The sequence below is a fragment of the Prionailurus bengalensis genome, chromosome D2, assembly GCF_016509475.1.
Source record: "Prionailurus bengalensis isolate Pbe53 chromosome D2, Fcat_Pben_1.1_paternal_pri, whole genome shotgun sequence".
Taxonomy (NCBI): Eukaryota; Metazoa; Chordata; class Mammalia; order Carnivora; family Felidae; genus Prionailurus; species Prionailurus bengalensis.
In genome coordinates this window covers 28,983,705-29,005,558 of record NC_057351.1, presented here as the reverse complement: position 1 = coordinate 29,005,558, position 21,854 = coordinate 28,983,705, and the positions used below count along the sequence as shown (strand labels likewise).

Below are 21,854 nucleotides of genomic sequence, written 5' to 3'. Positions count from 1 at the left end.
TAATTCTCAGTAGAAACTTTTGTACACAAGCTGCCTTTGTTTGCTTGCCCCTCATGGAGTAAAACCAAAATGGCAAAGATAAGGTTGGTTAGAGGAAATCTAGCAAGATACCCACTTTTGGTAACTGGATCCTTAGTTTCTTTCCTTTTCCTTCCTTCCTTCCTTCCTAAGTAGGCTTCACACCCAGGATGGAGCCCAACATGGGGCTTGAACTCATAACCCTGAGATCAAGACCTGAGCTGAGATCAAGAGTTGGATGCTTAACCTACTGAGCCACCCAGGCACCCCCTTAGTTACTTTAAAAATTTTTTTGTAATGTTTATTTATTTCTGAGACAGAGAGAGACAGAGCATGAATGGGGGAGGGTCAAAGAGAGGGAGACACAGAATCCGAAACAGGCTCCAGGCTCCGAGCCGTCAGCACAGAGCCCGACGCGGGGCTCGAACTCACGGACCGTGAGATCGTGACCTGAGCCAAAGTCAGCCGCTCAACCGACTGAGCCACCCAGGCGCCCCCCGCCCCGCCCCCTTAGTGACTTAAAAAAATTTTTTTTTCAACGTTTATTTATTTTTGGGACAGAGAGAGACAGAGCATGAACGGGGGAGGGGCAGAGAGAGAGGGAGACACAGAATCGGAAACAGGCTCCAGGCTCTGAGCCATCAGCCCAGAGCCCGACGCGAGACTCGAACTCACGGACCGCAAGATCGTGACCTGGCTGAAGTCGGACGCTTAACCGACTGCGCCACCCAGGCGCCCCCCCTTAGTTACTTTAAAAATAACCATGTAGTGATGGATAGAGAAGGAGTTACTGCCTTAATGTTTTGTTTTGCTTTATCTTATTTTAGCATTTTACTATCAAAGGGGTTTTCTGTGTACTAATATGACTGAAGACACATGACAAAAAAATGCAAGGTCTTCATTTATTCTGTGCACATTTTTAAACTTAAAACTTAAAGTTTTTAACAAAATCAGAAATTAAAGAGGAGAAATAACAACCAACCCCACAGGAATACAAAGGATTATAAGGGAATATTATAAAAAATTGCATGCCAAAAAATTGGACAATCTAAAAGAAATGAATAAATTCTTAGAAACATATAACCTCTAAATACTGAATCAGGAAGACATAGAAAATTTGTACAGACCAATCACCAGCAATGAAATTGAATCAGTAATCAAAAAAACTCCCAAGAAACAAAAGTCGAGGATAAGATGGCTTCACAGGTGGATTCTACCAAACATTTGAAGAAGAGTCAGTACCTCTTCTCAAACTATTCCAAAAAAAAAAAAAAAAAAAAAGGTTGGTTAGATGAAATCTAGCAAGAAGGAAGATAGGCTCCCAACTTCATTTGCTGAGGTCAGCATTACCCTGAACCCAAATTAGATAAAAATACTACAAAAAAAGAGAATTAGGGGCGCCTGGGTGGCTCAGTCGGTTGGGCATCCGACTTCAGCTCAGGTCACGATCTCACGGTTTGTGAATTCAAGCCCTGCGTCGGACTCTGTGCTGACAGCTTGAAGCCTGGAGCCTGCTTCAGATTCTGTGTCTCCCTCTCTCTTCCCTTCCCCAGCTCATGCTGTATCTCTCTGTTTCTCAAAAATAAATAAACATTTAAAAAAAAGAACTGCAGGCTAATATCTCTGATGAACATAGATGCAAAAATCCTCAACAAAATAATAGCAAACTGAATTCAACAATATATATTATGATCGTGATTCCATGATCAAGTGGAATTTATTCCTGGCTTGCAAGGGTGGTTCAATATTCACAAATCAATCAATGTGATATATCACAGAAACAAGAGATGGATAAAAACCATATGATCATTTCAATAGGTGCAGAAAATGCATTTTACAAAGTACAACATCCATTCATAAATAGGTTTAGAGGGAACATACCTCAACATAATGAAGGCCTTACATGAAAAATCCACCGCTAACATCATACTCATCGGTGAAAAACCGAGAGGTTTTCCCCTAAGGTTAGTAGCAAGACAAGGATGTCCACTCTCACCACTTTTATTCAACACAGAACTGGAAGTCCTGGCCACAGCAATCAAATAAGAAAAAGGAATAAAAGGCATCCAAATTGGTAAGGAAGTACAATCTTCACTATTTGCAGGTGACATGATACTATATATAAAAGACTCTAGGGGTGCCAGGGTGGCTCAGTCAGTTTGGTGTCTGACTTTGGCTCAGGTCATGATCTCATGGTTCATGGGTTTGAGCCCCACAATAGGCTCTCTGCTGACAGCTCAGAGCCTGGAGCCTGCTTTGTATTCTGTGTCTTCCTCTCTATCTGCCCCTCCCCTGCTTGCACTCTGTTTCTCTCTCTCTCTCTCTCAAAAATAAATAAACATTAAAAAAAAATCCTAAAGACTCCACTAAGAAACTACCGGAATTGTTAAGTCAGTAAGGTTGCAGGATTCAAAATCAATATACAGAGATCCATTGCATTTTTTTAAAACACTTTTTAAAGTAAGCTCTACATCCAATGTGGGGCTTAAACTCACAACCCCAAGATCACCAACTGAGTCAGCCAGGCACCCCCTGCCTTGCATTTATATATACTAATGATTAAATAGCAGAGAGAGAAATTAAGAAAACAATCCAACTTATAGGTGCACCAAAACAAAAACAAAAACAAAAGAAACCCTAGGAATAAACTTAACCTAGGAGGTGAGAGACCTGTACTTTGAAAACTATAAAACATAGATGAAAGAAATTGAAGACGACACAAACAAATGAAAAAATATTCCATGCTCATGGATTGAAAGAACAAATATTGTTAAAATACTCATACTACCAAAAGCAATCTACAGTTAGATGCAATCCTTATCAAAATACCAAGAGCATTTTTCATAGAACTAGAACAAATGATCCTAAAATTTGTATGGAACCACAAAAGACCCCAAATAGCTAAAGCAATCTTGAAAAGAAAAACAAAACTGAAGGTATCACAATCCCAGATTTAAAGTTGTACTACAAACCTGTAGTAATCAAAACAGTATGATACTAGCACAAAAATAGACCAATAGATCAATGGAACAGAATAGAGAGCCCGGAAATAAACCCATGATTATACGGTAATTAATCTTTGACACAGGAGGCAAGAATTTGCAAGGGAAAAAGTCTCTTCAACAGATGGTGTTGGGAAAACTGGACAGCTACAAGCAAAAGAATGAAACTGGATTACTTTCTTACACCACACACAAAAATAAACTCAAAATGGATCAAGGCTCTATGTGAGAACTGAAACCATAAAAATCCTAGGAAAGAGCATAGGCAGTAACTTCTCTGACATCAGTCATAACAGCATTTTTCTAGGTATGTCTCCCGAGGGAAGGGAAACAAAAGCAAAAATAAACTATTGTGACTACATCAAAATAAAAACTTCTGCATAGCAAAGTATACAATCAGCAAAACTAAAAGACAACCTACTGAGTCGGAGAAGATATTTGCCTACGACTTATCTCATAAAGGGTTAGAGTACAAAATATATAAAGAACTTAATACGACTCAACACCAAAAAGCCCAAATAATCCAATTAAAAATGGGCAGAATACATGAACAGACATTTTCTCAAAGAAATGCAGATAGCCAACAGACACATCAAAAATGCTCAACATCACTCATCATCAGGGAAATGCAAATCAAAACCACAATGAAATATCACCTCACACCTGTCAGAATGGCTAAAATCAACACAAGAACCAGCAAGTGTTGATGAGGATGTGGAGAAAAAAGGAACCCTTGTGCACTGTTGGTGAGAATGCAAACTGGTGCAGCCTCTGTATGGAGGCTCTGCAAAAAATTAAAAATAGAATCACCATATGATTCAGTAATTCCACTACTGGACTTTGTGTGTGTGTGTGTGTGTGTGTGTGTGTGTGTTTAAATGTGTATTTATTTTTGAGACAGAGACAGAGCATGAACGGGGGAGGGTCAGAGAGAGAGGGAGACACAGAATCGGAAACAGGCTCCAGGCTCTGAGCCGCCAGCAGAGAGCCGACGCGGGGCTCGAACTCAAGGACCGTGAGATCATGACCTGAGCTGAAGTTGGATGCTTAATCGACTGAGCCACCCAGGCGCCCCCCACTACTGGATTTTTATGCAAAGAAACAAAAATACTAATTTGAAAAGATACATGAACCTGTATGTTTATTGCAGCATTATTTACAATAGCCAAAATATGGAAGCAACCCAAGTGTCCATTGATAGATGAATGGATAAAGAAGATGTGATATGTGTATATATATATATATATATATATATATATATATATATACACATATGCATGTGCATGTGCGCGCACCCGTGTGCGCGCACACACACACACACAAACACACACGGGAATATTACTCAACCATAAAAAAGAATGAAATCTTACCATTTGTAATAACATGGATGGATCTAGAGAGTATAATGCTAAATGAAATAAGTCAGAGAAAGACAAATACCATATTATTTCGCTCATATGTGGAATTTAATAAAAAACAAAGGAATAGGGGTGCTCTGGTGGCTCTGTCGGTTAAATGTCCGACTTTGGCTCAGGTCACGATCTTGAGGTTCATGAGTTCGAGCTCTGCATAGGGTTCTGTGCTGTCAGCACAGAGCCTGGAGCCTGCTTTGGATTCTGTGTCTCCCTCTCTCTCTGCTCTTCCCTTGCTGGCACTCTGTCTCTCTCCCTCTCAAAAATAAATAAACATTAAAAAAATAATTTAAAAAAACCCAAAGGAACAAAGGGAAAAAAGAAATAAACCAAAAAACAGACTCTTAACTATAGAGAACAAACTGATGGTTTCAGAGGGGAGGTTGGTGGGAGGATGGGGGAATAAAGGAAAGGGAGTAAAAAGTACACTTATCTTGATAAGCATTGAGTAATGTATAGAATTGTTGAGTCACTATATTGTCCACCTGAAACTAATATAACGCTGTATGTTAGCTATACTGAATTTAAAATTTTAAAAAACCCACTAATTAATCTGGAAAAAAATTAAGGTTTGGAACTGTGGGACATCTGTATTATGGACTGTCCTTCAGGAACAAAAAGAAATTCTTGATATGTACAATGATGTGGATGAAATTCAAATGCATCATATTGGGTGACAGACAGATTCAAAAGACAACAGACTTATTTGGGTGCCCAGGAAGCCCCACTGAGTTTGGAAGTCCCTTTGAATGTGGAAGCAGGCTCTACCTGATCCTCTCTCTGGTGAAAGGGATGGTTTCGTTGTCCTTCTTCCAGTAGAACACGGGTGGTGGCATGCCTATCACACGGCACTCCAGCCTCACTGGGTGGCCTTCGGGAACGCCGCTGTTCTGCAGTTTCTCCAGGATCACAGGTGCTTTCTTCACCTCTTTGGCTGAATGAGAAGAAGGGCCATTCTTGTTTGAATAGTAAGTGCCTGGGGGTTCACGCTTCAAACTCATTACAGTTAAAGAATTTAGCAGAGTAGGCACCCCCCTCCCCGACTTTACCTTCTCTTCAGAACGCTTTTTACCTCTCTAAGTGCAGATCGCTGTCTTGATAAAAGCTCCAGAAATGATTTAAAAAGAAATAATGAAGCTTGCACTTTGTATGAGAGACAACACTCAAGGGCCTGTGCTGCACATGGGGGATGCGAATAGTGGGTGTGGAATTTAAAGAGTTTCTTTTATTCTCAGCAGTAAATTTTGAGAAACAACAGACTTTAAATACTAAATATATCCTTTCTCTTTTCTAGAGGAGTTTATTTTGTGGAAGGCATATTAATTTTCCCTCAACTTTTATTTTGAAGAAGTTTATAGCTACAGAAAAGAAGTACATTACATTTTACAAATATTTGAAAAATGTTTATTTATTGTTTTTGAGAGAAAGAGAAAGAGTGCAAGCGGGGGAGGGGCAGAGAGAGAGAGGGGGACAGAGGATCCAAAGTCGGCTCTGGGCTGACAGCAGAAAGCCTGATGTGGGGCTCAAACCCATGAACTGCAAGATCATGACCAGAGCCAAAGTTGTACACTTAACCGACTGAGCCACCCAGGCACCCCGAGAGGTACACTACTTAAACACACACACACACACACACACACACACACACACACATTATGCTTCTTAAGGAGGCCTTTTTTGGGCAAAGATACCTCATATTTCAGGATTCCAGAGTCAATATTTGCAAAATAGTAGGGGGAAAAATGAAAGCTTACAGTTAATATGTCCTTGCAGAATGAGCTTTTCCTACTCTGTTGGGAGGAAAAAATTAAGAGTGAGAAAAACAAAAAGATATATGGGGCAAGCAGCCACTAACCTATAGACAGGATAGCATGCCGAAGCCATCCTTGTTTCTGGTAGGGGCCACACATGGGAGAAAGCTCAGCACTAGAATTCATGTATTCTGAAATCTAGTTTTGGCTAGACTCCTGCCCTAAGGGCTGGTATCAACCAAGTGATGATGACTAGTCATTATTTGTAGGCATTACAGTATTTTGTTCATATCATCTCATAAGGTAAAGGTTCATTTGCTTAGTTATCAACTCAACATTTGGTGAGCACCGTTCATGTTCTAGACACTGAGTCAGACACTCGAGATACACCAAAAAAGTCAGAATGTCTGACTTTAGAAGCTTACAGTCTCTTCAGGAAGGCAAAACAGTTACATAGAAGGCTGTAAGTGCTCTGAAGAGCCCCTCCTTTTCTTTAAAAAAAAAAAAACAAAACTTCTTTTTAATGCTTATTTTGAGAGAGAGAGCAAATGCGGGCTGGGGAGGGGCAGAGAGAGAGAGAGGAAAAGAGAGAGACAGAATATGAAGCAGACTCTAGGCTCTGAGCTGACAACACAGAGCCCAACACAAGGCTTGAACCCATGAACCGTGAGATCATGACCTGAGCTGCAGTCGGACACTTAACCGACTGAGCCACCCAGATGCCCTGAGCCCCTCCTTTTCCAAGTGCTATGGAAACAGAGGAGGATGTGCCTTGGTGGTAATGTTTGAATTAAGCCTTTGACAATGAGGAGGTGGTTCCTAGGCAATGAAGGGCATTCCTGGTAGAAGGATCACTGAAGCAAAGACATGGAAGCTTGGGGTAGGGCCAAGATTCTGGTGTGTTCCAGGAGTGATGAACATAGGGCAAGTGACTTGGATTTAGTGATAGTCAATTAACTAATGAATTGATTGATTGATTAACTATTATAATGACTCCCACACAAGGTACCACATTATGTGTTTTAGCTTACTGATATGTCTTTGAAAGCAATGTAGGAAATAATGGCCCTTACTACATGAAGGAGAAATTGAAATGAGGTTTGGTGGGGCAAAGGACTAAGGAATTCTGTCAGAGGCTGTGCATATTTGGGCAGCAACTTTGAAGGGAGTTATGTTTAGGGGCCCCAGCAGCAAACCTTACCTACTACAGTGAGCTCCAGACTAAAGGAATTCTGTCCAGTTTTGTTGGTAGCAACGCATGTATACGTCCCCGCATCACGTTGAGTGAGTGGGTCAATGAGCAGAGAGTGGACTCCAGTCTCCCTGACCAACATCTTGTGGGAGGCGTCTGGTAGCACAGGTTGGCCATTGAGCAGCCATGTCAGCTCTGGGGGCGGTAAGCCACTCACCTAATAAAGAACAGGACAGCTGAGGCAAATGGCAGACTGATGACAGGCAGATTTATTTGGTGGCTGAATTCTTTATCCTTGTCTGGCACCAAATAGATAGTGAGAAAATACATGGGGTGTATTTTCTACAGGGACATCAGGACAAGAGGGGTCTGGATGGATGACTGCATTGATTTAAACTGTATAGTATTTTGACCCCAAATCAGGTCATGATTATATTCTAGATTAGAATAAATAAGAAATAAAAAATTAAATAAATAGGTAAAATAGGCCTGCCACGTCAGTTTCACAGATGGTATAATTGCTTACATACTAACAAGCAAGAGGCAGCCAAGAAAAGGGCAGACCTTAAACTAGAGTTCTCAAACCTTGCCGTGTATTATGATCAAGTGGGGAGCATTTGAAAATCTTAATGCCCATTTACTATATCAAGTCAGAATCTCTGGGGACGGGACCTGGAATGGGTATCTTTTAGGGTTTAGCATGGAAGAAGTAACAATCAATCCCGAATATTATTTAGGCAGACATTGGCAGAGCAAGAGCCACCTGGAGAAGTGGATTCCATGAATGCTTAACCTCAAGCCTTTACTAATTTGCATCTAAAATTTCCACAGCATTCTGATCTTTGGGGTGAAAGAGGTGACTTAAGTTTCTCTTCATACTGAGAGATCTCCATGTTGCTCGACTGAATATAGTTTCTGGTTGAAGAATTAGAATGTAGAATAGCTAAAGGTGGTGGCTGTTGATTAGTATGAGAAACCAGCTTTGATTTTCATAAACCACCTTGGAGCCATCTTTTCATGATTATAATTTTTTTCAAAGTCTATATATCACAGCAATTCACCTCAAGGATACAAAAATCACAGTTTTGGCTTTATAGTAATAAAGACTTTCCGGGCACCACATGGAAAATGTCTAAATTATATCAATCAATCACCTCTTTGGTTGTCTTTTACAAATTCAGAGTTAACTTGATACAATACCAATGTAATTTTTTTCCCAATGAAATCTTATTAAGATGTAAAGATTTAAAAATTTCATGAAATTCTTTTGTCTGGTATTAAATGCTCTGTAAAAGCCTTTTGAGAAAAGAAGTGATCTATCTCCCTTCCCCAGTCCCCCTGTCCCAAAACAAAACAAAAACCAACCCAAAACAAAAAATAAACACAAAACAAATACAAACAAAAGTAAGTGCATAACGAACAAATGCAAAATGTGAACAGATCTGGAACCAAGGATGGCTATTAGAGTCTACCTTACAGTCCAGTCGACACAGGCGCCCCTCGTGAGCTACCATATCCCCAGGAGCCTGCAGGAAATGTGGCCGGAAAAAGCGTTCCTGTAGGGGCTCTTTGTCTCTTTCTTGTACTCGGGACCTTCCTCTATAAAAACAAGCATGTTCAGGCATTAAACATAGAAACCAATTTATAAGCTTATGACAGCAGGCATTTAGGCTGGGCTATAGAGCCTAGAGAACAGATATTTTTTGGGAGGGTGGGGTGGAGAAGGAGGTCGCTCTACGTAAACAAATAATAAATAACAAATAATGGTGTGGAGCTGAGGTAAAAAACAAAGTAGTAAGCATTTCATACACGTAGGATTATCTTGTGAGATCTGTAATCAAATAAACAGGCTTTAGCTTCTTTCTCTTTGAAGTCATCCTGGGTTAAGTGGCTCAGCTCTTCTTGCCTTGGCTTTGACCAGTTGTTCAAAAGTTTCAAAATAAACAAATAAATCAGTATTCAAGCTGAATCTCAAATGAAAGCCAAAAGACAAGTCCTGTTTATTACCCAGAACAAGGCAGCTGCAATCCCTGTGTCTCTAAGTAATAAAATTTAACCTGGCTATAAATTATGGCAGACTATTAAAGATGATCGTGAACTTAAACTGGTTAAGACGGACTCACAGTAACAGCTGTTCTTGAAGAAAAAAAAAAATGAAGAAGAAGGTATAGTTGCAGTGGTGATGAAATACTGTATCTGAAACGTGGGTCACTATTTTTGCTCCTTTGGTAAGTCAAATATAATTCATCCATGTCAGCAACTGTGGAATGCTCTGCTAAGACTTAGTGGCACCATAAGACTCAAAGGGAAGCCAGGCTCTTAATTCTTAGTGGTTAATAAAATCATGGAGGAAGAAAGCTAGTTGCTATATTAGAGGCAACTGTTATATTGGGGACAACAACAACAAGAATAATCAATCTATATACATATAATCATTAACAGTTTATATATTATTAAGGAAAATATGGCAATTTAATTCAAAGACTCTGGTTTTACATATTACCTGTACTGCTACTACTAATGGTTACAAATTTTGAGCCATTAAAAGTGTGCCACAGACCAGTGCTTCTCAAATATAATGTGCTTCTAAATCACTTCAGGATCTTATTAAAATGTACATTATGACTCTGTAGGTCTAGGGTGGGCTTGTGATTCCACATTTGCAACAAGTTCCCAAGGGATGCTGATGCTGCAGGCGAGGGGCTACATTTTAGGTAACAATTTGTAGACCCAACACTTAGATGCTCATTGTGGTGGGTGGATGCTTGGGAAGGGCTAGAGAAGGGAGATTCTTACTGTCTTTACCTGTGAGACTGACCACCAGATGTTAGTCGACTACGAATGGGCAAACCTTGTACCATCAAGTGGCCAGAACAGCTGATTCTCCCCTGAGAAACAAAAGTGAACAAGATTAAAAATAAGAAGACTTCCACATTTTTTTCAATTTATATAAATTTTTCTGTGCCAGAACATTATGAACCTTTTGGCAAACTTGGGGGTGGGAATGAAAATAATAAAATATGACTCCTTAGATCACTGTTAATATTTCAGGGGGATTTTTAAGAATATTGTGATGACTTTCATTTTGAGCTTGGAAATGAACAGAGCACAGATGTAAACAAATTTGAATTCTTGTGCACTTAACATTATCTGCAGCAACATGCAGAGACCCTGGACAAGTATATTATGCTTTTCTCAATAGAGTTTATCCTCAAAACTAACATTTTAATAAGAAGAGTGGGTGAGAGTAGAAATTATAGTTGTATATTTTCTGTTCTAATAGTAGTTGAAGATATTTATTCTGCCATATCTCTTAAGGGAATTTAAAGTCTTTATCCTTGATCTCATTCAGAAAAGGAAAGTGAAAGATTATGGCTTTCCAACTTTTACCAAAAAAAAAAAAAAAGACATTATGGATTTGAGGAATATTTACAAGCCTTTTTGGAGTAATTTTCTTGTTCTCTAAAGAACAAAACAAGTCTTTTGATAGAATGATTTATAGACTTTTCAAGAGAATCAATGAGTTGATAAGCACAAGATTTAGCCCAATACATCTGGGACACAGCGAACAGATACTACTAATGTCCTTTGACAAAGTCTGAAGGGTTGAATGACCCATCAGTGGTCATTTTAAGCTGTGATACTGTGCTCTAGGTACACACAATCACAATGCTTCTATTCATTTTCCTCAGCAATGCTTAGTAACTCGCACTTCTCAATGACATCAACTGCTCCTTCCTCAGAGTGCGGCACAGCGCAGGACCCTGCTTCTGCACCTGGGGGTTGGCAGCCATGATAGTGTAGTTGCCATCGTCGTCACTGGTGGTGGAGTCAATGTGCAGAGAGCAGGTCCCATCTCCTTCTCGCCTCATTTTGCAGTGCTCATTTCTCTTTGAAATCTGCTTCCCATCTTTGAACCAGTAAACCTGCAATGAAAGATAATCAAGGAGAATCTACACTGTTCTGTACATCTTTTAAAGTAGGAAGTAGGGTGAGGAAAGGGCAGATTGCCATCTCTACAAGTGACCCATCTCTTATAAAGCACTTAGAAAAAAATTATAAAATATATTCAAATGACTGTATAATATACTGCTGAATTTGTACATATACAGCACTTAGGTCAAAATTCTGTATAACTTAGGATTGAGATCAAGCTTTTGGCTCTTTTTATCGTATTTCATAATTGCTTAAAAAGCCACCCCAAGGACCAGACATGTCTCCAGAGGCAAAAGAATGAAAACCAGGAGGCTGAATTTTTCCCCATTGTCCTATTTACAAGCTCAAGTCTTCTGCAGTTTCAGATCTCAGGGTCTACAGTAGCTTACCTTACTTGAAAGGTTAGTATGGTTTATCATACCAAGTGGAATGAGGCCAGGATTCACTTGTTAAATTTCTCATCTGGCTAAAATTTAAATAAGTATCTTTTTCATGTTGGGTTCTGCATGTATCAAGGAGATCTCTCAAAGACAGGAGGGTTAAAGTACTGATTGCAGCTGTTCTCCTCTACATTTCCTGGTTACCTAACCATACATGATAACAGCATGCTAATGTTTGTGAAAGTAGAGTGGAGAGATCCCCTACCACAGCCACACCGGGTGTAAATCCTTCTTTCAGATGATTGCCAAAAAAATCTGGTGACTCATAAGATTTTTCAGCAGCCAGTGATAACGATATGACATTTTCAGCATTTACCCACCTAATAGTAATGATACAAATATAGTTCACTTTGTGCAACAACAGGCACTTTGTGGGTATTCGATAAATGCTAAAAAAAAAAAAAAAAAAAAGAAAAAGAAAAAGAAAAAAAAGAAAAACATCAATTTGGTGAGTTTGGTGGTTGAGGGAATCAATAACCCAAAATGGAGGATTATGACTAAGAAGTTTATTTTAAACTTTTATTAAAATTCTAACTTACTTATAAATCAGATTTATTTTTGGCCTAATTATTTAACGATCCTATCCCTGACTATCTCTTTTTAGTTAAATTATCTGGGCCTTGTTAATTTTCTGGTATTGATTTTTATTCCCTCTGTAGATACATCCCTAGAATCTGATAGGATTTTCTCAAAGGCACTGTCTACAGTTCTGTGCTGTTTGTTGGCCAACTGGCTGATCATCTTCCCCTACCTTTGGAACAGGTATCCCAACAATTTTGCAGGTGAATGTCACTGGAGAGCCTTCTGTAACACGGAAATGCTTGAGTCTTTTGTCAAAGATGGGAGCTATACACTTGCCCGTGGGGATCTCATCATGTTGGATTTCATCATCTGATTCATCAACAGGGGTACGTTCCAAGCGAAACTCTATTTCATTCATCAGCCTCTGCTCAAAGCTTGAAATTTTGTACTCCTGTCAAAATGGCAAATATGTTTAAATTTAAGTTCTATGGGTGAGAAAGAAGATATTTATCAGTATAATTTACGGATGGAACTTTTTAAGATTCAGATTTATATCATGGAAACCCAATAAACCGGGCATGTTCCATTTCCGGTGCCTCACCATGGAGCACTAAAGGAGATGCCAATGTCTCTACTATAATCCCAAACTGCCTGAGTGAATCCTGATTCCTCACCTTGAGTATGGAGCCCCAGTAGCATCCTGTAGAGAAATGAAGATGGAATGTAATTTCCATTACTACTATTAATGTCTATTTCAATATGTAGAACTTCCTATTTGATAATATGGCAAAACTATTCTGAACTGCATTCTGATGTACGCCTGCATCACCAACTTCCTGTCTCTACTGGACATTCCCATCTGCATACTTCCTGAAACCTGTCTTGAATAAATCTCCCTTGACACCATATCCATCTTCATTGCATCTCTCTACTCCCACCACAACAAAACTACTTGAAATAATTTTCTATTGTTATGGGATCATTTCCTTGTCACCCACTCTTTTGCTAATGTACTCCAATTAGCCTTATGTTCTCATTGTTCCACTGAGATTACTATTGTCAGGGTCTCCAAATTTGCAAAATCCAGTTGTCACTTATCTGTTCTTACCTTACCTGATCTCTCAGCAGCATTAGACAAAGATGGCTACTTCCTCCTTTTTGAGACATTTTCTTCTGTTGGTTTTCACAACATCATATTGGTTTCTCTTCTCTTTCTTTTGCTGCTCCTTATCAGTCTTTTTGCTAGCTCCTAATCCTAGGTAGGTGGTTTCATCTTATCTCACAGCTTCAGATACCTTCTGTATGCTGATGACTTCAAATCCATATCTTTAAGTCTGGTCTTTCCCCAGAACTCATATACTTGATGATCTGCTCTACATCATGACAGTCATATACCCAGTGATTGATTCTATATCATGGCTTGGGTGCCCAATGGGCATCTCAAACTTAGCATGATCCAGACACTTGATTTCTGTCTCCCAGAGATGCACCTACCCTACTCTTTCCCATCTCAGGAAATGGTGCCACTATTAATCTATTTAGTTAAGTAGTTAAGCAGTGTTTCTCACACTGTCTTTGGTGAAAGTCAGGTTTTTAAAAATTTCTGGTGTGTAGTTTTATAAAGTAAAATAAAAATGAATTACTAGCAAAATGAAATTTAAGACGTGTACAAAATTATTATATTCAATAGATATAAAATTTCTCTTCCAAATTGCTATAAAAATTTCCTTTAAATTAAAACAATTTTTTTTAATGTTTATTTACTTTTTTTATTATTTTTTTTTTAATTTTTTTTTTCAACGTTTATTTATTTTTGGGACAGAGAGAGACAGAGCATGAACGGGGGAGGGGCAGAGAGAGAGGGAGACGCAGAATCTGAAACAGGCTCCAGGCTCTGAGCCATCAGCCCAGAGCCTGACGCGGGGCTCAAACTCCTGGACCGCGAGATCGTGACCTGGCTGAAGTCGGACGCTTAACCGACTGCGCCACCCAGGCGCCCCAATGTTTATTTACTTTTGAGAGAGACAGAGACAGAGCTTGAGCGGGGGAGGGGGAGAGAGAGAGGGAGACGCAGAATCCAAAGCAGGCTCTAGGCTCTGAGCTGTCAGCACAGAGCCCGACGAGGGGCTCGAATCCACGGACCATAAGATCATGACCTGAGTGGAAGTCGGACGCCCAACCGACTGAGCCACCCAGGCACCCCTAAAAATTTTTTAAAAGTTTATTTATTTTGAGAAAAAGAGCATGAGTGGGTGAGGGACAGAGAGAGAGAGACAGAGAGAGAGAGAATCCCAAGCAGGTTCTGCACTGACAGTGTCAGCGCTGACTCCTTCCCAATGCAGGGCTCAAGCTCACGAACTATGAGATCATGACTTGAGCCCAAATCAAGAGTTGGGTGCTCAACTGAGCCACCCAGGCGCCCGCTATAAAAATTTCTTGATGGTTACACTCAGTTCCTGTTCTTATGTTAAGGTGGAGAAGTGATAGCTTGCAGACTGTCACGGGTCCTCAGACTACATTTTGAGTGTACCAAGTTAAACCCTAAATCTAGGACTTGTCCTGAATTCCTGTCACTCCCTCTCTCTGCCTTATTTGATGAAGCTTAAATGTCACTTCCCTAAAGCAGCCTTCCCAGTCCACTTCATCTAAATTAACTCCCCATTCTAATTCTCTACACAGTACTGGTTGCTATCTAGTATATTTCTTGTTTGTTTGTTGATTGAGTGATTAAATATCTCTAAGGATTAGAATGTTAGCCCCACAAGAGCAGAGATCTTGTTTATCTTGCTTCTCACTGTATCAGCAGCACCTGGAATAGTGGTCTGCCTCATGGCACGTGCTCAATGAGTATATGAAGAATGAGTGAATACGTGAATGACATGGGAGGGGGGCAATCGCTTGTTCCATTTATGCATCTTTGAGGAATCCAGAGCCAGGGCTTGTGTTGAAAGTGAGACCTTTTGTTAAGCTCATGACTCTAATTAACCATAATTTTGTAATTTAGGTGAGCTCCTTGGAGATGGCAGTAGGATGCTCCTGAAATAGAATATGGAAGCACATGGCTGATGTACATCTGTCCTTAGTGTTAGAGTAATTGAGTTCAGGACCCATAAGGTGTATTCTCAAGCTATTAAATCACATTACTCATGTTCTTTTATTATTGTCTTATACATATTATCACCTGAATTTGTGTAGAATTGGAACTTAGGAAAAACACAGAATCAAATGTTTCTTGGTTTCAATTTCTTGAAACAAATTTTAAATCCTCTCCCAGCCACATCTCACCCTGAGTAAGCAAAACAAATCCACAGCTCTTTCAAGATAGAGAAAATGATTAATCTCCAGTTAAGCTTATTAATTTTCAATCAGATAGTTCAAACCAGTTAAAGTAAAAAATTGTTCACTTTTATTTACTTGAACCCTAGTTTAAAAAGTATTAAGAAACCTGGTTTAACAGTATTAGACTATTTTCTACATTATAGGAGCTTTTAGAAAGTTAGTAATTAAAGCTTTCAACTATCTATTAGGTTGAACTATATGAAACTGACATTTTTGTAGGTCAACATGTAGAATTTTATATGATTCAACCTAATACTTCACAATGACTATATTTTCCATAAATATATTAAGTGATCCCCCAATTTGAAATATTTCTTAGTCTTGCCAATTTAAAAATCACATGAAGAATACGTATTTCTTCTTTGTTGAATTGCATTTATGCTTCCAAATATATGTTATTTTCCTTTTTAGTAAATCTGTTTATTTTCTAGGATATTTAGGACTAAAACCAATGACTCATTTTATTCGATTACTATATGAGGTAAAGTGAGGTGTCAAACAGAAGCTTTTTATTATTTTATTTATTTAAAAAATGTTTTATTTACTTATTTTGAAAAAGAGAGAGAGTGAGTGTGAATGTGTGCATGAATGGGGAGGGGTAGAAAAAGACGGAGAGAGAATCCCACGTTGGCTCTGCACTGTCAATGCAGAGCCTGACGCTGGGCTTGATCTCAAGAACCGAGAGATCATGAACAGAGCCAAAATCGAGTCAGACACTTAACTGACTGACCCATCCAGGTGTCCTGAGCTTTATTATTTTAAAAATTACATTTAAACAGACCTCAAACCTCATACACACACAGATGCTAGGGTTCAGAAAACCCTAGAGTTTTTGTGAAGGTGGCAAGACTTCATGTTCTTTTATTAAAGAAGGTCTTAACCTTCTAAGGCTTCTCATCTTATTTCACTAAGTCCCCAAATTCCAGTCCATTCCATATCACCTCTATCCATTTTTTCTTTCTTTCTTTTTTTCTTTCCCTAAGCCCAGCATGGAGTCCAACACAGGGTGTGAACTCACCACCCTGAGATCAAGACCTGAGCTACGATCAAGAGTCGGACACTTAACCAACTGAGCCACCCAGGTGCCCCTAGCCATTGTTTTAATGAAGTCCTTGCTCTAAGCTAAAGAACCTTCTCTGAAGCCTCTACTGCCTGAGCTGTAAGGGCTGGTAACTTCCTGGCTAAATATATTGTCAGAGTTATTTACTATGGGGAGAGATGAATTCTTGAAATTTTATTTTGAAAGTATGAAGTAATTTTCCCAAAGAAGTGCTATTGTACATGGTGGTAAGTTATGATTATACCTAACATTCAGGAACACAATGGATGGTATATATGAGGCCTAAGTGTCTGACTGAGAATATAAATACCACATTGTCTCTATGTATTCCAAACTTGATTTTACCAAGTTGGGGCCTGATTTTGTGGAATTTATAAGTGTTTCAATGGATTTGATCCAAGGAACTACAGAGGCAATATGACTAAAATATGCATATTTTGTTTTACTATAAATGTATTCACATTGGTTATATATTTATTACTTTGTCAACACTGCTAATTGAGAGGTCATGAAAACAACACTCAATGAGTTATTTAAAAAATACTACTCATAACTAGGTACTGAGGATACTGTCGCAACTAGATCTTAACTGGAAGTTTTTATTGAGGCACTAAGATGGGCTAGATGTCAGAAAACAAGTGGATTGGCAGACAAACTATTCTCCAGAAATTTCAAAGCAGGTGCTTACAGACAGGTTAGATGTCTGAAACTCTTCACCACCATGGAGATACAAAGGAGTGAGGAGGGAGAAGATCCAGGGAGAGGTCTTTGGAGAGGGCTGTCTCTGCATCTCCTACCCCCACCTCCAGCCCAAGGGTTCCTGCCTTCATTTCAAGCTCAGCGAGGGAGGCTAAATGGACCCATTTGGAGAGCTTGCTTTGTTGTTGTTGTTGTTGTTGTTTTTTACAGTGGGTTAGTATCTGATTCCTGCCTAAAAGCACCAGAGTGAGGAGTGAGGCAGCTTTTTGTCAGTGGGCAAGCTGAAGGCTGAGTAACCTTCACTCCTGCATTGTGTTAAGGCGGAGGACCTGTGATGGTTCCCGTCACACACGCGTGGGCCACATACAAGACAAAGCCACTGTGGGGTCAACTTTTGTCTCTCCATGGCTGGGTAAAGGAGTCAGGGACAGCAGTTGGTAAAGTGGGGGAAGAGAGAGCAAAAAAGAGAAGAAGTTGGCCACACTTCCCTTCCTGTCTTTGGATTCACCATTTGTAATAGTCCCTGGGTGTGGGGTATGGATGGGGGTGTTTGTGTGTGGGTTCTAATTTTTGAATAAGGATTGGAGTGGTAACTGTAGGCTGGGAATATTGTACTACTAGATCAAGATTGTATTTTGCAACAAAGTAACCATAGAAGCTTATAGGAACTAAATGTAGTCAAAACTGCTTTTGAGATTGCCTTATATTTGAGATTGCCAGGAGCAGGAGAAGAAATAGTCTGTCCCATTGAATAAATGTAAAGGGATACTGGGAGAAAAAAAAATTCTTTTTAGATATATTTGCTTAATGTACCAGGTATAAAATGTATAAATTAACAATGAGCAACAAACTAAGAATACTGTAGGTCAAGGGTTTCCATGAAAGATTTCACAAAATATTTGGGAAATCAGAAACAGGAATAAGGAAACCATGCAGCTGTGTGGCAGGGGTAAGTGGCTTGTTGCTAAAGCACCGAATCTTTATATCTGAGATGGTATCAAAGAATACGACCCCCAAAGCAGAAATTGACGTCTTTTTGTAGTGCTTTGCAACCAAGAATTGGTATCCCAACTACCCCTATCACACATAAATCAAGGTTGTCATTCCACGTTATGACTGACGGGACTCAGATTTGTAAACAGGGGCGCCTGAGTGGCTCAGTCGGTTGAGCGTCCGACTTCAGCTCAGGTCATGATCTCACAGCTTGTGAATTTGAGCCCCGCGTCGGGCTCTGTGCTGACAGCTCGGAGCCTGGAGACTGCTTCCCATTCTGTGTCTCCCTCTTTCTCTGACCCTCCCCTGCTCATGCTCTATCTCTCTCTCTCTCAAAAATAAATAAACATTAAAAAAAAAAAAGAAATTTGCAAACAAAAGCAATATGTTTTAGTTACATTTAGGTACTTCCTGCACTGTCTGCACAACGACTGTACTGCTGGTAGATGCACGCTTTGAATTTCCAGGGCTGAATTTATGTTGCTTTCTCCATTTTCCCTTGAGTTTTCTCTTTGTGAGTAAAAGCAGCAGTTTCTGCATTAGCTGCTTTAAGTTATGTCTGTGTTCAAAGGAGAAAATATTTTTTTGTGTGAAGCTAACATTCAGTTAACACCAGAGTTTAATTTCAGTATTTTCATCTTTTTTACTAAAGTTTTTAATGTTTATTTTTGAGGGAGGGAGAGAGAGAGAGAGAGAGAGAGACAGAGAATGAGCAGGGGAGGGGCAGAGAGAGAGGGAGACACAGAATCTGAAGCAGGCTCCAAGTTCCGAGCTGTCAGCACAGAGCCCGACGAGGGGCTCAAACCCGCAAACTGTGAGATCATGACCTGTGCTGAAGTCAGGTGCCCAACCGACTGAACCACCCAGGCACCACTGTTTTCATCTTTTTAATCCATTGATTGACATGGATTATTATCATAGGGTAGTATCCACAATTAGGCATAATCAGAATCTATATAGTCAAGTGAGTTACTTTCCATGGATAGGCAACAAATCCAAAATTTTCTATATGGTCAAAAGTTTCATTATCTTATCTGAAACTAATGTAAATCCCATAACTATGTCTGTGCCAGACATAACAGGGATGCAGCAATGATTAAGACATCTATGAACCCCAGCTCCCAGGGAGACTGTGACTGGTGCATCCTGGATGGGTCCTTGGCAGATGACCACGGACACTTCACTAGCCCAGGGTCCTATTATGCTCAAGGTAAGCAACCTGAGGTCAATGGCTGTGTGGAATTCTTATTAGAAAAGGAATGGATAGCAAGAGTCACAAAATAGGGATTTTCATAAAGAATTGATAGAAAGAGATGAAAGAGGTATGGTTTAAACAGAAGAAATGACTAAGCAGCTTAGAGAAGAAGGAGATTCGATGAACAAAAAGCATAGCAAGAATTAGGAACTTATTTTTTCTTTTGTCATACATTGCAGGATCTGGCAACCACAGACAGTTTTAAAGAGAAAGGAGCAGAAAAAAGAGACGGGAAGGTTTCCACAGAATGAGGTCAAGGAGGAAAGTTGAAATAAGACATTGAGAGAGAGAGAGAGAGAAAGAGAGTGTGTGTGTGTGTTTGTGTGCGTGTGTGTGCGCGCGTGTGTGTGAGCACTTGTGCACGAGTGTGTGTTTAGAAATTAACAATCACCAAATATTTACTGGGTGCATAAAATCATGTTAAGTCATGTGTGAATTAAGGTCATGAAACTTTCATTATTACATTTTGTGATCCTGGGTTCCTTTGACCTCTCAGATTCACCTTGCTAACCTAAACCATTTAAGTTTTATTGATGTCCACTGAAGATCCACTGGTGGTGAATGACACTCTTCAAAGTAAGGAATGATGCAGCCTAAAATCTAGAACTTGGGCACCTTTCTTGGCCTACCCTCAACTCAAAGAAAATTCACTGTCAGTTTAGAAAGCTAAACATTTTAATAAATATGAACATCGGAAAGGATGACACCTTTGTATCATGCGGTGTTCTAGGAATCAACCAGCAAATGTTAATTGCTATTTACAAATGTTATATAAAATGAGTAAGAAGGTAAATACTGAAATATTACAAAGAGAAATACAAGGTCATGGATATGTCAAAGAAAACCCATTTTCTAAAACATTAATTTAGAAGTTCGTGTTCTGGGGAAGAAATTGTAGTCAGTATTCATTGTTTAGGACTTAAGATGTATTTTCATGCTCAGCCTAATGTGATAATTCTAGACCACACAAATACTTGCTATTCTTCATTTGCTAGGAATAAAGTAGGGCCTGAGAGTCCAGATTTCTGGACCTAAAAGTTTTCAAAGCAAAATAAAACAAACGTATATGCTTCAGAAGAAATCATTTGCTTCCCCCCTCATATATGTAGGCTAATACGGGAAGGAGAAAAACTGATCATTTTGATTACGGGTCCCCAGACTGTGGATATAGATGGCTATCAATATGCAAGTGTTTGTTTATGATTGGTTTCCACCTTCCTAAGCATATTTTCTTAACCCTAGCCAGCAGGCCACGGTACTTTGCAGACAATATTCACATCTTCACCATCATTTCCCAAGGCAACAATGACAGTATTATAAAGTGGTCGTCATTTTATTCTCCAAAACTTGCTGTGAATCAAAATCTACCAACCTAATGCAAGCTTTCCATCTTAGAACCTTAGTTTCCTGAAAATTCACTGTCAGTTTAAAAAGCTAAACATTTTAATAAATATGAACATTTAGCTGCATTTATGCAGCTTGGTTTTCTTATCCATGGCATAGAACTCAGTCTAGGACCAATTCTGTAACTAAACCACCAAAGCAATTCTCAGAGTAATGATTCTCAGGAGAACACTGATGCATGTCACAGACATTCAGTAGTAAGATGCTTTTTGAAACCGTTTCTGCTATTAGCCCTGAGGTTATTTCATGATGGAAGTTTAATAATGAGTTCTGTTGGGTTTATGACACTCAACTCGTAGAAGTTTATATTTACATGTTACTTACATTTCAGGTAATTAGGAGAAAAACCTACTTTGCCATGAGTTGGGTGGTGGATTAGCATGGATCTACCTACAGAGTAACTAAAAAAGTAAAATCAAACAGGTTGTGTGCTGGTCTGTTATCATTTTTACAGGGTTCTAATTGCTCCCTGAGTTGTAAAAGACATAGGCTGAACACAGCTCTGATTTCAGTGACACTTTGAAGGATTAACAACCCAAATGTGATGACAGTATTATAGGAAAGCAAATCTGTGTCAGACAGAGCAACATTTATGAGACTTAAAGGTAATTGTCATAAAACTGAAAAAGGTTGCAGAGTTTCAGGGAAAATGTGACATGTCCTGGAGACTAGGGCTCTAGTTCTAGTTCTGCCACTGACAATTTGACAACTGTGCCTCCGTTTCTCCATCTAGAAGATGGAAGAGAAGAATAGTTGCCTCCCAGAAACATATGTAGTTCGGCGGAATAATATGTGAGAAGCATACTCAATTATAACAAACTTAAATATTCT

The 21,854-nt window shown here is 39.3% G+C and overlaps 1 protein-coding gene across 3 annotated transcripts in view; it reads right to left on the bottom strand.

Moving 5' to 3' along the window:
- Window positions 1-21,854, bottom strand: part of MYPN (myopalladin) — a 106,245-nt gene that overhangs the window by 6,383 nt on the left and 78,008 nt on the right. For all 3 annotated transcript variants that reach the window (XM_043596466.1, XM_043596465.1, XM_043596464.1), the window contains exons 13-18: window positions 12,503-12,724; window positions 11,152-11,301; window positions 10,181-10,263; window positions 8,848-8,974; window positions 7,385-7,592; window positions 5,201-5,366 (exon numbers count right to left, since the gene is read on the bottom strand). In XM_043596466.1, coding sequence (XP_043452401.1) covers window positions 5,201-5,366; window positions 7,385-7,592; window positions 8,848-8,974; window positions 10,181-10,263; window positions 11,152-11,301; window positions 12,503-12,724 — 956 coding nt within the window. The remainder of the gene's footprint in view (window positions 1-5,200; window positions 5,367-7,384; window positions 7,593-8,847; window positions 8,975-10,180; window positions 10,264-11,151; window positions 11,302-12,502; window positions 12,725-21,854) is intronic.